General features: G+C 35.7%; 2 protein-coding genes across 3 annotated transcripts; both read right to left on the bottom strand.

Annotated features, from left to right (window-relative positions):
* Positions 1-2: 2 nt before the first annotated feature.
* On the bottom strand, positions 3-5,022 carry LOC110721893 (heptahelical transmembrane protein 2-like). Its single transcript, XM_021901121.1, has 4 exons — positions 4,227-5,022; positions 4,039-4,131; positions 2,142-2,217; positions 3-974 (listed from the first exon to the last, which is right to left on the bottom strand). Exons 1-4 carry the CDS (start codon positions 4,451-4,453, stop codon positions 303-305), a joined length of 1,068 nt encoding a protein of 355 aa, XP_021756813.1. The 5' UTR covers positions 4,454-5,022; the 3' UTR covers positions 3-302.
* A 6,879-nt stretch (positions 5,023-11,901) lies between these two features.
* On the bottom strand, positions 11,902-17,454 carry LOC110721891 (heptahelical transmembrane protein 2-like). Of its 2 annotated transcripts, XM_021901117.1 has the most exons (4): positions 16,651-17,447; positions 16,423-16,515; positions 14,179-14,254; positions 11,902-13,093 (listed from the first exon to the last, which is right to left on the bottom strand). In XM_021901117.1, the coding sequence occupies exons 1-4, from the start codon at positions 16,902-16,904 to the stop codon at positions 12,422-12,424; spliced, it is 1,095 nt and encodes a 364-aa protein (XP_021756809.1). In that variant the 5' UTR covers positions 16,905-17,447; the 3' UTR covers positions 11,902-12,421. The 2 variants fall into 2 exon arrangements, with proteins under 2 accessions (XP_021756809.1, XP_021756808.1); XM_021901116.1 differs by having other exon boundaries at positions 16,423-17,454.
* Between the last annotated feature and the right edge of the window lie 951 nt (positions 17,455-18,405).

The following is an 18,405-nucleotide window of genomic DNA, read 5'->3' as shown; positions in this document are numbered from 1 at the left end:
TATACTTCGTATATATCTATGATACTTGCATTGAGCTCAGAGTATTACATTATTCATACACTAAAAAATGAAGCACGAAATTTACCTACAGCTAATTGATGTTTCTTGAAACAAAAGTATTTATCATTATCCTCCTCTTCAAGAATCAAGACCACATCAATTAAACATTTACAAATTTGAGTGACAATCGATTCAGTACTTCTATCTAAATCCTTTAAAGAATGAAGGATATATCTGCTACAAGTTCCTGATTATAATCCAATCAGCTGAACTTTTTGCTGCTGTTATCTGTTGTTTACCAACTACAAACAAGTAGGCGTGCCCTGTCGCCAGTGCAGAAGAATCATAATGGCTGCACTATGAGTAAGAGCCGCTCCGACAACAAACACATGAAAGATCTGATGACTGTGTCCTGCAAGATCAAAGAAACCTGGTTTCCATCGTTCAGGAACCCTGCTGACATAAAACCAAGCTCCGGTGGCATATAAGATACCCATAAGAACCTCATACCCAAGGGCTACTAACAGCTGTGGATGATCCCAATGGAGTGCAGTTGCATGAACCGAAGGAATCAGCCCAGAGAAGCCCATTCCAAGAAAGAGGCAGGCCCTAAAAGCACGGAATTGAGGTTGGGCGAGAGAGGGAGTGAAGAGGGTGATAATAGCAAGAATGCCAAGAATGGTGATGGAAGTGAGATAGAAAAGGCTAAACAAAGGTTGGCAATAGAAGCAGTAGTAAACTGGGGCGTAGAAAGAGCAGACTATCATGACTGAGATGCCGGCATAGTCAAGACTCCAGAAGAAGCGGGTCAGGCGCTTTGAATGGCAGGCAAGGAGATGAGAGACAGAGCTGAAAACCAAGCAACACATTGCCCCTGCTAGAAAGACGAACCAAGGCCACAGTGGTACGAGTTCAGTGCCTTCTGCGCTGGTGTCTAACAGTGAGGACTCTGAGAAGTTCCCATGATGTCCACCCTGCATGAGAAATAAGCATTAACATGAGTTCAGTTCAAGACTTAACCAAATATGAATGCCTCTATGAATTTTTAAACTTGTGCTAGAACTAGTTTTTCTTTTTGGCCTATTTTCTTTGGCTTACATATTCTCTTGAAGAGTTTGAAAGATTGCTCTGTTCAAGTTTTACACTACAGTGGAGAAGGCAAAAAAGAATCAATATATTCACTCAGAGCCTCAGAGGTATATTGACTTAATGCTTAAGGCGTCCCCGCAGCTAGGGGAATCAATAACACTGTTTCAATCCAAAGTAACACTGTTTCTAGGCTCCATATTGTGTAAGGCTAATGATGAAACCAAAACACAACGCTCAGCCAATGTGCATAAGACATGACCCTGAAATGATACTTGGTTCAGCCTTTTGTTGCATTACATAATATGGAGCTTTTTTCCCCTTTTTTTTTTTTTTTTTTTTTTTTAATGAATACAATTTCTAGATCGATGTGTATATATCTTTTATACGAAGTATTAATCAATAGCAATAGTGATCTTCATTGTTTCTTAGATAAAAAGATACTCCCTTCATTTTTTTTTAAGTGACACACTTTCCTTAAACCTCCCTTTTTTAAAAAGTGACACATTTTCTTTTTTTGGAAAAATGCTACTATCTTTATATTATTAAAATCCACTACTACATTTTTAATTATTTCTCTCCTCATAAAAGCCATAAATTACAAAAGAAGCAAATAAAACCCACCATATTCGCTATTTGTTCGAATTGTAACATTTGTGGGTCACAATCCCACCCGATCACATGGTGGGTGACTGGTTGGAGCAGGATGGATGAGTCTAAGGGAATTATCTAGGAAAAAAGGAAAATTATTTTGGCACTCCCATTGTGAGAGCACAGTTTTCCTTACTCTACTAACTAAAGAGTGTCAGAATCAGTTTCTCAGAAAAACTATGTCTACCAATGGACAATGATTAATGGTTAATCTATCAACTCACTGTCTCAGTCTTTATAAGTTTGAAAATATTGAGTTGAAACAAATTAAATTGACCTTAATGATTCAATTAATTCATATTGTTCAAGACCTTTTCTTGAACCAAGTTGGCTCAAAAATGAAAATGACACATTGATAAAATATTCGATATACAAAATTGGAAGCGGAAATAAGTGAAACTCACCTGAGTCGTATTTCTCGAGCCATTGTTCCGATTCATTGTCAACATTGTCATCAATGGTGTTGCGATGAAAGAAGTCCTGGGCCGACAATCAAAAGTTTAGATTCCATCATACATTAAAACTAGACATTTTAATTTTGTTCTCTTCATCTCATTTCAAAATCTTATTACATTTTTTAGCTATAATAAGAATGGATCAAACTACACCAGAAAGAATTAGTCCAAATGTTTATATTTTTATTTAATTATTACTAAGTATCTTAGATTGTGTATTAATAAAATAATATGAAAATTAGTTATCTTGATCATACACATTGTGATAATGTATTTTTCTTGTACGTAAATGTAAACATATGGTCAATGTTTAGTCGTATTAGACCAAACATTAATAAAAATAAGACAAATACGTTTTTTAAGGTGAAGGTAACAAATTTATCTTATAGCAATGATATGATTGGTAAATCATGATAATCAATTAGTAGGCATTCTTCTCCAAAAAATTTCTCTCCTCCTCAAAAACTGGCAACTAAATCAACCGTACGTATTTTCCATCCCATAGCTAGAGTTCTAAAAGTCTCTTTAAATGTATTGTGCAGATACATCTGTACGTACTGACTTTCCCTGATTGGTACATCATTCTTTCTCTTGTCCTCTTTATCTGGTCAATTAATATGTATCATGATCTTGTTTCATAAATTGTTGTTTAAGTTGTAAAAAGGCTTATAGCTTTTCCTTCAAATTCTAACTGCAGTTTTACCAGTTACCACTCAAAAACTACCTTTGCATTATTTTTTCTCTCCTTATAAACAACTTGGATTGAGATGAGGTGATGAGTTCCCATGGTAAAAATGAATGATGTCTGCTATAATCTTAAACTACAATTTTATCTTTAAGGGATTGATTTAGGTTAATTTGTCAATTGATACAACCTCTTGAAGATAGATGTGTCTAGGAGCACTACCATAAGTTGCTTGGTGGAATTTGGCATATAGGCTAGCTTTTTTGTCAGCATTTAAGAAAGAAGTAGAGGGTCAAAGAAGGGGAGAGGATGTGAAAGGAGGCAAAGAGAATATAGGTTCACTACCACTGAACGATAGAAGCAAACACATAATCAATTCACCACCAACTAATAATGGAAACATGAACAAGTAGAAAATATCCTAAATAGCGCAAAACTAGATTATTTGATCAAAAGAGAGTAAGGAGTGAAGGAAGGAGAGGGCAGAAGAAAAATATAGTTGAGCTTTAGCTGCATTGTGGTAACTTATGTAGTTGTGGTATAGTAATTTATGTAGTTGTGAGAGATTAGTTTCGATTTGATATACATCTTATTGATATTTTTGCATTATATAAGGAAGACAAGTCAAAAACTAAAAACCTTGTGTCTTTCAAATTAAAATAAAGATGAACACACTCTTGTTTACACCCGTCTCAAAATTACAATTTTCAAAATAGATGAAGAATACATTAATCTTTGTTTAAAAGGTTGGCACCAAATTAGTCACTCCGAGGCAATAAAGATTTTCAAAGTTAACTCTAATCAGTAGGTGTTAATTTCTACTTGTTTGTTGTTTCCCCCACATCCTTTGTTCCAATATTGTAAGAAATCTTAGTTCAAACAAAAGCCAATAAAAACACTAGTTTTAGTTTTGACAAAAAGATATAAACAAGTTAGACAGTAGAGGCCCTATACTTCTTCCTATTCATCTTCTACCTATCTCAAAAGCCCTATAATTAAAGATATCATTAGTCAAAGTTCCAATTGACATATGACATATGCGCCGATCAACCTGAAGCACTAAAAAAATGTAAAATTTTCAAACAACTAGCTAAGCATTTATAACAAACTTCTCAAGCTTCTTTTACCTAACAAAAATAGAAAAATTAAAAACAAAAATACCTCAGAAAATTGGAAATAGCTCCATCACCCTTTGAACTCTCCATCAATGTCGCCACCGCCATCGCCGCGAATATCAAAAACCCTCCCAAATGCCTATTTCACATCATTAAATACAAATCAAACAATCAAAAATTAACAACAAATGATTGAATTGAAAACAAATTGACGAAATTAATAAAATTACTAACGTCCAAATGTTGAGCGTTTCATTATGCCAACAAAAAACGCTGAGAAATGTATCTTTCAATGGCCATTCACAACGATAATAATCTAAGATGAAATCGTTATCTTTCATATAATCCGGCAATTCATCGTACTTCAATAATCTCTTCTCCACCTTTTTCACTCTCATCGTCGTCGTCGTTATCGTAACTCGATCGATTTTTTCTCGTTTGTTGACTGATTTACGGCTCATTTCTGTGGATCTGATCGGATTTTTAGGGTTTCCGGCGATGAATCATCGGGAAATTGAAATTTCCGGCGTAGTTTCTGTTCTTAAATCTTAACTAACTTTGCTGTTTCTGTTTTTCGCGAGTTAGCTGAGCTGATATTTTGGGAGGGTGGGAAATTTGGGGGGAGATATTTTGGTATACTGTATTTTTAGACCACGCGAGATTTTTTTCTTTATTTATTTTTTTTTTTAGCGAAAGAAGCAACTTAAGCGTTAGTTATAAAAATAAGAGTATTGGCTGGGACATCACCAACAGAATCAGAGTTTAAGTTTTTACAAAAATAGATAATTTTTCTTGTCAAAAGCTACGGTACAGGCCGAGGGTGGTTGGGGCAAAATACATATGAAGTTCATGGCTTCCAAGCTACTTCTAGCATCTTTCGCAACTAAGTCAGCTATTTGTCACGGGTCATCTCCCACACCAAGGATGGGCGTCAAGAGGGTCACTAGGCAGCAAGGCAACAATCGGGGCTAGGGGGCTTGCCTTGGTGCTCAGGTAAGCACTTCCCCCTAAAGAGTTTTATATTGCACCTTGCTTAAAATCCTAGTGAACACCCACTTGACAGTAACACAATAATGGGTCGTTTGGAGACCCAAATGAAGTCCAAATGGGCCCAAATTTGGGGGTCCACAGTATTTTGGGCCAAGGAAGACGATGGTGGTGTCAGTTTTCCGAGACAAGGTCCCGAAATACGAGTTTTGGCAGCAGGTAGTCCGGAAAACGCGAGATGCTTCTAGAAGGTTCCGGAGCTATCTACGAGGTTCTTTTGAAGACTATTCTAGAGTGGATGACTCTAGAATAATCAAGGAAGGTCTGGTACATATTAGGAGTCTTTTAGGTCTCTCTACATATGTACATAACTCTTGTAAAGTTCTAGAATGTTCTAGGGTAGTCCTTAACATTCTAGGTAGGAAGTATGTAGAAACCTCCTTGTATGTATGTTCCTTTGGAGGTGGGAACTCTCTAGATTGTTGTAGTCTAGAACCCTCCATTTGAGGAGGTTAGGAATTTTCTAGAGAAGCATGTAAGTAGGATGGAGCACTATAAATAAGCTCCAAGGCTCATTTGTACATTCAAATTGGGAGATCAACAAGTTAAGAGCTATAAGTTGAGAGCAATACAAAAGGCATTCCAAAAGCACTTGTGTTCTCTTGCAACTCAATCTCTTTTCTTCAAACACTTAGAGAGTGTGAGGAAAACTAAGGCATGAGGGTGCCAAGTGAGTGATCGGGCATACCAGCAAGGGTGATAGCTTGGGTGCTCAATTGTCTACGACACTTAGTCGTAAATTCGGACTAAGGCACTAAGGGTGAGTGCTTAGTTCAACTAAAGAGGACTTGTTAGCACAAAGGGATCGTGCTAGCAAACTTATACTAGCAGCACAAGGAGTTGTGCTACGTGGGCACAAGGAGTAAGTGCCAAGGAGAAAGCCTGACTCGTCTTACGACGGACTGTAAGCGGGTGGCGCACGGTGCGTGACTAGGGCAAAGTAGTCGGCACGTGACATATTGCATTGAATCTGCGATCTTCAAAGCGCAATTCCAGAAGGGGGAGCTCCCTTAGCAGGTCCCTGCAATCGTTCAACAGTTTAGGAACATTAGCTAAGATATTCTCTGACTTTATCTCCACTAGTTGATTGGTTAAAATCATGTAATTGTTCATGAAATGGGTACGGTGTTGGCAAGGGATACGATGAATAAATTTGATTCTGATATAATACTTCGTATTATGACTTACATGGATTGTAAGTGTGAAGATCAACTTTTTGAGTTGGTATATGAATCGTGATTGTAAATCAAAGGCCACCATGATTAATAGCATTTGTATGCATTTTGGTGGGAATTTCAAAAACCTTATTAAAGGGTTAGTAAATGATTCCTTGTTGTTGCAAATTTGACCATGGTAAAGTTTTGCATGTTATGATCAAGTTTTGATCAGTTTTGCATGGTACTAGTTTGATGTTAATTGTCAACCTTTGCATGATTGGATTGATCGGTAAGTTTGCATGGTAATGCTTTAATCAAAATGCATATGTTTGCAGTATTTTTGTGACGATTATGTTGATGATGCTCACATGCATACCCCCCGTGCACTACTTTGATTCTTGATTCTTAAGGATCCCCCTTAAGAGGGGAATGGTACCTCGAAGCTAAGTGACGTTAAACTAGCGCTTCCGAGAGGCAACCGAGTTTCTAACTTTTCTCTTCATTTTGTTTTGTTTTACTTTGTTTGGTGGTTGCAAATATTCCTTCTTTGGGAACTTCGTTGTGCTTGGATGTGTTTGGTTCATGTTGGTTTGAGAATTTGAGTTTTTGATGTGCATAATCTTGTGTGCATTTGAGTATTTTGATCATGAGGGATGATGTGTTTGAATGATCTTGGTTGGCATTAGGTTTATTGGGATGAATTTGATGCATTTGGTGTTTGCATGTTAAGTTTGAGTGAAATGTCGAGCCTAGGGTGAGCTCTCACCAAGACGAGGTGAGCATGAGCTCAATTTTTGATGATTATTGTGCAAATATCGAGCCTAAGGTGAGCTCTCACCACTTAGAGGTGCGCATAGCAAGCAAAATGAGAAAAATCAAGCCTTAGGTGCGCATGCACCCTCCATTAGGTGCGCACGGACCTATTGCAATCAAATTACCCCAAAATAACTACAGGTGCGCACGCACCTTTCCTATGGTCAGCCCAAATTAGCTTATTTTCTTCCTTTTTTGCCCGATATTCATCCCAAATTCATCTCAACACTCATCCTCACTTTCTCACTCCTCAAAACCACAACTCAAACCCCCTATTTCTCCCCTCCAAACTCTCAATTCTCATTCAATTTTCATTGAAATCCTTATACACTTTCAATCTTCCATCCTTTGCATATAATTCTTTCAATCCTCTTCTTAATCTTTAGCATTTGTAAGCAACGTCGGTTTCGCGGGTTTTTCTTTGCAAGTTGTTCTTCCAAATCATTCTCACTTTTTGGCGATCTTTGGTAAAATTTCTTGTTCTTAAACTTGTTATTAGATGTTATACATTGAATCGTTATGCTTGAAATTGCTTGGTTTGTTGAATATACTTGTTTCACTTGCTAGATTCGAATGCTTTGTTCTTGAATGCTATGACTTTGATGTTGTTGGATTGTTTCGTTGTATGTATTAGTTGAAATTGATGGTTAATTTGTGATTATTTGATTGTTTTTGTTGAATGATGAGTGAAGTTTATGGTTTATTTGGATTTTTGGAAGGAATTTTTTGCATATTTTGGTGTTTATCCTTGTTAATGATCAGAATATCTCAGTTGACTTTAGTTGACTAAGAGTTTGACTATTTGACAATGACCCCAAAAGTATGTCTAACCAAACCTAACTAGCGATGGTACACTAGCACCAGAAAAGGTTTGGCTCTAGATAAAGGTACAATTATGCAACAGCCCAAGTTTACAGGCCCAACATGTGAAGAGTTGAGCCCACTAAGGACGCGAACTGAAGTGAAGGAAAGAGGAGGGAAGATCAAATTCAAAGGAAGTTGGCACTGAATGAGATAACTACCATCAACCCCATGATCTCCAACCTCCACTCTCTATAAATAGCACGAGAAGATCAGAAGGAAAGAACAACAAACACATCAACAACAACTATCTTTTTTCGCATTTTACTGCTTTCTCTAGTTTCACTTGGCTTCTCAGCCATGTTTAGTTTAGATTAGTTTAGCATAGTTAGTTAATTACTATGCCTCACTAGGAAGCATTTCTCTTTCCAATTGTGTGAACATGGAGGTAACCACTCTTCCTTGTAATACGATTGTAGTCTGACTTTATCCTTTTATAATAATGAAAGGTATTTGCATCTTTAATCTAAATTCGTTTGTTCTAACTTCAGTTTGCATTCCACTTCTAGTGTAATCTCTTAAGTTTAACTACCTTCTTAAACCATTGTTAGTCGTTTTAGGAGCATTTACGTTCGCGAGGTTATTCAATATAATCAATAAACAGAGGGGCAGCCCCCTAGCACACCAAAAACAATATTGGGTGTTTGACTTGTTGGTGAAGTGCAAAATCACCTCAACAAGTTTTTTGGCGACCACAGTGGGAGTAATTGTCAAAATCTAAATCACTAATTCATATTTTTTTGATTTAGAAAAGTTTTCCCTCATGGCTCCTAAATGATCCACTCATAAAGGCAATAATCAGGAGGATGCAAATTCATCCGATCCAAATCCTGAGAATTTGTTTAAGGATCTTAATGATATTGAAACTGTTCGATCATCCGATGAAGGTTTTACCCTCTGTGAGCAACCCGAGCCTCATACACAAAGGCAAGAGGAGTTGCAACTAAACAGGAGGGAAAGTCATTCTCCTACTAGAAACTTGCTCAATTCAATATACACAAAATATGTGGATATTATTAAAAGTTTGATGGAGGATCTAAAAGAAAATAATAAAGAACAGTTTAATAATCTCCATCGTGGCATGGTGCAAGAAACTGCGTTACAATACTTCAGTTCTCAGACCCAGGAGGCAATTACCAGGAAGGTGGATAGGATTATTTTGGATATCAACGATACACTAAATGCGACAAACGTGGCATTGTCTAAGAGTGTAGCAACTGAGGTAGTTACCAAGTTGGAACCATTGGTGGAAAAACATAACCAACTTAATGGGAAGTTGATAGACGAATGTCTTAACTACCCATGGTTCAGGAATAACTGTCGAAAACTTAAGGGAGAATCCTCCATTAGGTTATCCTAGAACAAACAATTTGATGGGATCTCATGTCCATCCACCCTTTCAGACGGTTCCAAGGAGTCTCCCTCCCCTTGGTGCTTATGAAGGGGGCAAGAGTCAGAGAAGAGAGGTTAGGTTAAGTTCAGGTTATGAGTCAGGCTATAACCAAAATGATCCGGGGCCTTCTTCTTCTCTTCCTCCACAAACTTTTTACCCATTAACTTCTTCAATGGGACATGTTCCTCCTGTGGGAACACATGGTGTTTCTGTTGGCGCCAATCATTGTGCCTTATGTAGCAAAAAATACTCAAACTGTTGCACATACTCAGGCTCCACCAAATCACCAATTTGGTTGTCATGAACCACCTCATAATCATTTTCCTTAACCTGGGAATCATAATTACCATCATCAAGGCTACCCTAATACAGCACACCCTCCTCAAGGTAATCGCTGGGGGCAGGGTAACTTGCAACATGATGGTTATCCAGCGATGGGAGCACAAAACCCTAATAATTTTGGTGGGTTCCCTCATGGAGTCAAAAATACTCAGAATCCTCATGGGAATATCCCAAATTTTGCATTCCAACATGAGAATCAGTACCCTAATGTTCATTTGGGACAAAATCCCTACATGCCTATGGGGAAGATTCCTCAGAATGAGCCTCTTCTAAGGCAAGTAGAGGACATGATCCAAAGAGCAATGGGCCAAAATGCTGGTTTTCAAAGGAGGGGTACTTGTAACCTTTATCCTGAATGGATTGATGGGATGTATCCGTTTCTAAAAGGATTTAAAGTACCTGAGTTTTCTCCTCTATTTTCTGGCGATGGATCAATATCTGCTGAATAGCATTTGGTTAGATTTAACTGTCAATGCAGAGAGGCAGCAAATAATGATTTTCTCGAACTGAGATTATTCTAGGGTATTTCCTATTCTGGACAGGAGGTTTGCCGGAAGTTCTGGTAATTCGACCCAAACTGGAATCATGTGAGAGGGTGCAGTGGACGGTTTAAAGCCTAGCATCCATCCATTTGCACACTGAGATAAAGGTTCCATTGATAAACCACGGACCTGATTTTAAGACTTTGTCAAAGTCTTCTTGAGGACTGAATTTGGAAATGAAAAACCTTTTCCGATTAGGAAGGTTGAGAAGGGCATCTTTGTTTTCCATATTTTTGAGATATTCTCAACAAAAAACTCCGATGAGAATGATTTTCCACATGGCTTGGAAATGATAGCTAGATGCCAAACTTCACAGAGGGAGGCATACTCTGATTCTTCTATAGGGAAGAACAAATCTGTTTCAGCGTCAAAGGAGACTGGAGGTGAAGTAGCAGCAGAGATGGGAAGGATAGGAGAAGAAGAAGCGGTAAGAGCATTTTTGAAAGAAAGAGTAGATGGATTTTCACGCTTCTGATAGAAGGGGTAGAGGTGGGTGAAGGGGGGAGACTGGAGGAGAGGACTTTTATGAAGGATGGAGGGAGAGGAGGTAGTGGTGGAGGTGGTGGTGGTGAAGGTGGGGGTTGTTGTTTTGAGGGGTGAGGGGATTCTCTCTCATCTCTCTTTTTGTTAACTTACCGCGAGATTTGCTACTCCGTATAAAAACCACACAAAATGCCACATCCCTATATTTTCATTTCTTAATAAATCCGTGAATTAATTTGATGTTATGAAAGGGGTAATTCATAAAGTACTCTTTAAAATGTGGAGTGAATATTTTGATATTGGTATATGGGAAGAATACAAAATTTGATAATTTAAAAGTACATATTGAAATTAAAGATGGCATTGGGTCGGGTTGGTTTGAGACACGACATGATCCAGCACGAAAGAAGCATGGCATGATGCATTACTGTGTGTGTCGAGCCTAAACCACCTTTATTTGGGAAAAGAACAATAAGGCACTATTCGGCACGACATAGTACACTAAGATCAATAAGATTTGGCTTGAGCACGCAAGCATAGCCCAACTCGGCATGTGGGCTTGACTCGTGCATGGGTCGGCCTTTTGAAAATTAAAACCCCAAAGCAAGTGAGCTTGGCATAAGGTATAGCCAGCACAACCCACAACCATCTTTAATTAAAACGAATCCAACAAGATTATTATTTCCTATAGATTAGTGACAATTTATGGACAATTTCTTAAAATTTTGAATCATAAAAGTGTTATGGGGCAAACAAATGGAGACGAGAGTTATTGATATATATGTATTTGTGTATTTGTGATTTTATGCGGTATTTAGTTTATTATGCTTGGATACGTAAGTAATATAACATTTGGTTTGAAACATTTTTTCATTGTAATATTCTCTGATTGTGTCTGAAGAAAATCAGAGGACTCTTCTATAGAAACTGCTGCTGAACAATGGTCAGGTTAGTTGTCAGTCTTGTCAACTGCCTGGTTTTATTTTAGAGGACATTTTACCACCTCATTTTGCAACCCTGTGATATGCTGCAGCATTCTGACAAGTAAAACAATAGGAACATACTTTGACAAGGCAGTGTACTTCTGATTTCATCTGACATTGTTGTGCAAAGTACATTTTATACAGCTGCTTTTTCCGCCTTTGGTTTATATACCTGTTAGAGATTGCTCCAATTTTATGCTAGTAGTTAATACGAAGTACTTCGTACAAATTATCCAATGTAGTACGCTACCTTTTTTATAATATTTTGATGATAGAGATTGTTTGATGTAGAAGTAGAGAATTTTGGCAAATTGGCATTCACTTTCTGAGCCTCAGGCCTCAAGGTGTGACTTAAAGACCTTTTGTAAAACATTCTTAACAGTGTAAATATGCAATGTTGTGCTTTCAATTGTACAGAGCGCTTTCTGCAATCACATATTCATGAAACTCACATTGAGCTCAATATATTACATTATGCATACGCCAAAAAAAACGAAGCCCAAGAGTTGAAACCTACTGCTAAAAGATGTTTCTTGAAACAGATTCATCTATCATCATCTCTTCAAGACCACATCAATCAACCAATAATTGCACAATATGATATGGTTTCTGAGAAGCATAGCCTGTTTTATCAATATATACCAGATGAGAATGATGCTAGCTTCTTTCGACATTTCCTTCAATTCTCCGCCTTAAATATACAAACTTGAGTAACAATTGATACAGTACATTTCCTTCTGCTGCAGGTTTCTGATTCTGATCCAAACAACTGAATTCTCTGCTGCTGTATGTTATCAGTTGTCCGAAACTAAAAACAGGTAGGCATGCCCTGTCGCCAGTGCAGAATAACCATAATGGCTGCACTGTGAGTGAGAGCCCCACCGACAACGAATACATGAAAGATCTGATGACTGTGACCTGCAAGATCAAAGAAACCTGGTTTCCAACGTTCAGGAACGCGACTGACATAAAACCAAACTCCGATTGCATATAAGATACCCATAAGAATCTCATACCCGAGGGCTACTAACACCTGTGGGTGATCCAAAAACAGTGCAGCTGCATGAACAGCAGGGATTAGCCCTGTGAAGCCCATGCCAAGGAAAAGGGAGACTCTAAAAACACGAAAATGAGGGGAGGAAAGAGCGGGAGTAAGAAGGGTGATGATAGCAAGAACGCCGAGAATTGTGATGGAAGTGAGATAGAGAAGGCTAGACAAAGGGTGGCAATAGAAAGAGTAGTACACAGGAGCATAGTAAGAGCAGACTATCATGATTGAGATTCCTGCGTAGTCTAGGCGCCAGAAGAAGCGGCTCAAGTGGTTTGAATGACAGGCAAGGAGGTGAGAGACTGAGCTGAAAACCAAGCAACACATTGCACCTGCTAGAAATAGAAACCAAGGCCACATCGGTACGAGTTCAGCTCCTTCTGTGCTAGTGTCCAGCAGTGAGGACTCTGAGAAGTGTCTATAATGTTCACCCTGCAGGAGAGAAATAAGCATTATACCGCGACTTCAATTCAAGAATTAATCAAATATATGAATGTTTTAATCCAAAGTAACAGGGCAAGGTCATATTTTAGACAGCACATTGTGCTAGTGCCTATGATGAAACCAAAACACAATGCTCGGCCAATGTACATAACCTTAAAACGACACTTATTTTTATAAATAAACATAAAAATTATAACACCACGTAACTTGAATGAATTATAATGTCTAAATCGACATGTATCCATCTTTTGAATTAACAAATAACGATAGTGATTGTCATGCAATCAAATGTCAAATCAAGTTTCACAACCACTAGTCACAATCTTGGAAGACTTCAACAAAACTAGACTTTTTTTTTCCTCATTCATGTTGACATAATTTTTCTAGTGAATATGACAATAAATAATACGAGTAGTATAAACTTCTCTTTTCAAGTACAACCGTTGATAATTTAAAGGTACTAGGACATTTATAGAAGTTAATTAGTTGATAACTTGGTATGCATAACTATTAGTCTATAATTATAATGTAGTAGAAAGGACACAATATATAACAATTTGCAAACAGGCCGTCTAAATTATTTAAACAACAATTGCCTCAGTACCTCACATGAGGGACAAATACAAAAGAAGTCGTCAAAATCAAAGCCCCCATTTTTCACTATTTGTATCATTCGTGGGTCATTATCTCCACCTGGTCACATGGTGGATGACTGGTTGTGATAATATAGAAGGATCTAGGAGCCTTATCTCGGAAATTCGGAATTTAAAATTTTGTCACTTCACGGATTGATTTTGACACTCTCATTGTGGAATTATAAGTTTTTGTGTTTTACTCATAGGAATACGTGCCAAAATCAAATTAAGGAGAATAAGACTATAGACAATGGCTTTTATTTGGTGTCTCTCTTTTTATAAGCTTGATGGAGATATTGAGTTGAAATGATGTCACTCGATCTTAATAATTCGGTTTTATTCAACTTAAAACTAGATTTACATGAACCAACCCGGCCCGACCCTAAACTTAAAATGAACCATTGATACAAATATGTAAACAAGATAAGCAAAACTCACCGGATTCACATTATTTGAGCCGTTGTTCCTATCCATCGTTAACATGGTCATTAATGGTGTCGCGATAATAGTAGACCTGAGCCCAAAAACAAATACTTAGATTCTACCCTACATTCTTTTTTTAATTGCATATAAAAAAAATTGAAAATTAACTACTTAATTTTTATATTATATTATACACATTGAGATAAATCTATTAGAATTTTACTTAATTATGCATTGTCTTATACACTCTTATACATATGTGTAAAATTATGGTCAAAGTTTTAGTTGGACAAAGACATTATATTATATTAGACCAGAGATTTATAAATTAGACCAATGCCTTATTTCAAGAGACTAGATTCTTTATCCTATATCACTTTACCTTGCATGAAATATATTATGATTGATTCATGATGATAATGAGACAATGATATCTTTTCTTTCTCTCTTTTTCCTTGTTTTGATCGTAATATATTTTCCTTGTATTTTTTTTATTTTTTTAAAATGTCTAAAAGCTAATCAAAGCTACTATTGAACACGCCCTAAATAATTTCAGTGAAAGAAGACTTGTACATTGTTTATATGGAAGCTGTGCATTTCACGCACCCTTGTGGCCCGTGGCACGGCACATATGCCTTATGTCATGTACGCGGCGGTGGGGAGCACCACCATTTCAGGTTGACAAATGGTATTTTAGTTTTTGTAATTGCAAATGGCCCATTAGTTTAGCTGACAAGTCACAAGTGTATGTATCTAATTAATGTACTTGTATTAAGGAAATGCCACTATCTTCCATGAATCGTTAAGAGTCAATTAGACAGTGCATGAAAGTTTATAATAATCATTTGAAGTACATTATAATAGCACTGAAAATCCTTGGAAATGTGTTTATCTTGTTTTCTGTTCTTTTACTCTTTCAACAATATATTCCCTTCTGTATTCTTAAAAAAATTAACAAAAAATTAAAAAAAAAAAAAAAGCCATACTGTACCTTTTTTTTGGCTTATTTCAAAATTTAAAAAAAAAATTACAATAAAAAAAAAATAAAAAAAATTAATTAAGAATAGACCCGTAGCAACTCCAATGGCAAGCTAATGTAGTTAATTGTCAAATTAACTTGCTAGGCCACATAAGCTTTTAAGCTAATTGTCATTTTAGCTCTGATAGTTAGCTAATAGCTTACTATTTAAATGGACCACACCTCCTTAATTTACGTTATAAATTTCATTTTAATTATTCTAATTTATTTTAGCAAGTATTTTTCCAAGCAAATTAGCTTGACAAACCTAATTTGCTTGGCCAAGCTAATTGCATTTTCTAGCTCTAATGGTTAAGGTAGTAGCTAGGGATTATTTAATATTGCAAGCAAGTCCCTAACTACAACTATTGAAGTTGCTCTGTTCCATATAATTAAAGTATGTTGATAAGATTTGTAGCCTTATAATTTTTTACAATTACATAAGTTTAGTTTACAACTATATACGGAGTATGATTTAATTATATAACGACAATTCAGTTGAAGAGAATACATCATTCATATAACTACCAATCCACTTAAAGAGGATCAAGTGTTACCGTGTTAGGCAAGTGCATTGCATCACATATTGAGGAAAAAAAAAAAAACAATTTCAGTTGCTTCTTGTTCATGCCACTTTACAATTTGGTGTTTAAGAAGTACCAAATTTTTTATTTATTTTTTTATTTTTAAGATCAAATTTGTTATTTTTAGCTTTGTTTGTTTCCCTATTTTTATCTAACTATTTTTATTTCTTTATCCATCACTCTTACAATCAAGTTACAACTATAATTGACATTATTTTTACGAAATTATTTACCTTCTTATCCATCACTCTTAGAGCTACATTTAACCTTATCTTTACAGAGTTATTATTTCTTCTTATCCATGCCTCCATATATACTTTTTTTATGTTCTTATCCAACACTCTTATGGCTACATTTAAAATTATACTTGCATTACAAAATACAAAACAATTTTTATCTTTTTATTACTCTTACAGCTATACTTAAAATTGTTTTTACCAAAATACCTACTTTTATTTTTTAAACACCTCCCTTCTTACGACAACATTGTCAAGATGTCAACATGCATCATTATTTTTACAATTTTTTAAAACTTATTATCCATCCCTCTTACAGTTACATTATAATAACATTATTTATAATATATAGTACGAAACTCATACATACTCCCTTCACGAACACAACAAAGACATAATTTTTTTATAGAGAAAAAAATACCTGAAAAAACTAGAAACAGGTCCGCCACCCTTAGTACCCTCCGTCAAACTCACCACCGCCATCGTCGCAAATATCAAAAACCCTCCCAAATGCCTGTTACATATCATTACATACAATAGTGAACAACCAAAAACATAACTCGAAAAAAAAGAAAAAAAAAAACTTTGAAATGAAAACGAAATAAAAAGAAAAATGATAAAATTAATTAAATAAAAATAAAATACTAACGTCCAAATATTTAGCGTTTCATTATGCCAACAAAAAACACTAAGAAATGTATCTTTCAACGGCCATTCACAACGATAATAATCCAAGATGTACTCATTATCTTTCAAATACTCTGGCAATTCCTCGAACTTCACCAATCTCTTCTCCGCCCTTTTCTCCCTTCTCATCATCGTCATCGTCATCGTCGTCGTTGTTGTCGTCGTTGTCTTAACTTGTCCGATTTTCTCCCCTCTATTGACTGCTCTACGACTCATTTCTTTCTCGATGTTTCGAATCTGATCGGGGTTTACGCCGGAGTTATTCACGTTTTCCGGCGATGTATCACCGGAATCTTGAATCCCCGGCGAAGTGTCTCTCTCCTGAACTAAGTAATTCAGCTGCTGTCTCTGTTTTTGGGAGGATGAGAAAAATGGTGGCAGATTTTTTGATATTTAAATAGAAAAACAGAGAAAGTTGATGAATGATTAAAACGTCAAGGTTTATGGTTGGTTAATTTTTGGTGATGGTTAGTCTATTTTGGTTTTCCACGTGGCTTTTTTTGATTGCTTATTAGGTAATTATCATGATTTTTTTTTTATTTTTTTTTTTAGGAAAGGTAATTATCATGATTCAAAAGTCGACACATTTTATTCTTCGTACACTTGACTGTAGCATATTACAGGTACTAGATAAAACCCATGGGAAACACAATTTGTTTGTGTTTTTTAAATAATTTTTTTTTACTAAATATATATTTATCTAATAAACTTAGGAGTTTTAAAATATTAGGATATATATTGCGGAGGGAAACCGGGGTATCGCCCGAGTACATACTAGTACGTACCCCGGCCGATGCCCCGGATTCCCTCCGCAATATATATTTTTATGTTTTAAAATTCCTTACATTAATTGGCTACTTATAAAATAATTATAAAGTAATAATTATTTTCTCAAAGGCATTATCACTAATATCTAAATCTATCAACGTTTGAAACATTTGTTGCTTTAAATGTTCATAATTGGATAAGTAACTTAATTTTACGGTTTCATTGACATTTAACAATTCGAACTCCTAAACTTTATTCAAAACCCTTAGTTCGAAAGTAAGTTTTCGGCTCCTAGACTTTTAGGGTTTTTTTTTTTTTTTTGAAAGACGACTGCCTATTTGAAATTTTAATTATGGTGGCGATACCTAGTTTATTTATTGAATTTTAAAATAAAATTTTAATCTATATGCCAAATTTTAAAACATATCATTGTTACAAACATTGTTATGTAAGAGGTATATATCCCTTTTAATTTAGGATAATTTGATGAAGGATATCATTGATTTTTGTAAGAGCGCAATATATATTATAGAAATATACACTATATATGAGAAAAATGATACGAAAATTCTCTGTTAATTAATTCTACTTGATCAATCCGATCCAATGTCCTTAAAAAAATTCAATGTTGCATAATAGTATCTAAAAATATATTGGTGTTATCTTTATTGTACTTCTACTAACGGAGTGTAGTAAAATAAACCCTTATCACTAAATTTATGGGCTAATTCCACCTATTTTTAATTTTGTTTTGAGGAAATTTTTTCATTTACTCACTTATGTCATAATTTAGGAAACTTATGGGCCAAAAATATATTGATTGAGAGTTACAATTAGTGAAAGGTATAAAATATTGGTATTTTATTGAAAATAAAACTCTAAATTAACTTTTTTATCTTACAAAATCTATCCAACGTTTTTATCCTACATGTTATACTAATAATTAATT

The sequence above is a fragment of the Chenopodium quinoa genome, unplaced genomic scaffold (genome assembly GCF_001683475.1).
Source record: "Chenopodium quinoa cultivar QQ74 unplaced genomic scaffold, ASM168347v1, whole genome shotgun sequence".
NCBI classification, from domain to species: domain Eukaryota; kingdom Viridiplantae; phylum Streptophyta; class Magnoliopsida; order Caryophyllales; family Amaranthaceae; genus Chenopodium; species Chenopodium quinoa.
Note: the sequence above shows the minus strand (reverse complement) of the source record. Positions and strands in the feature narration are given on the sequence as shown.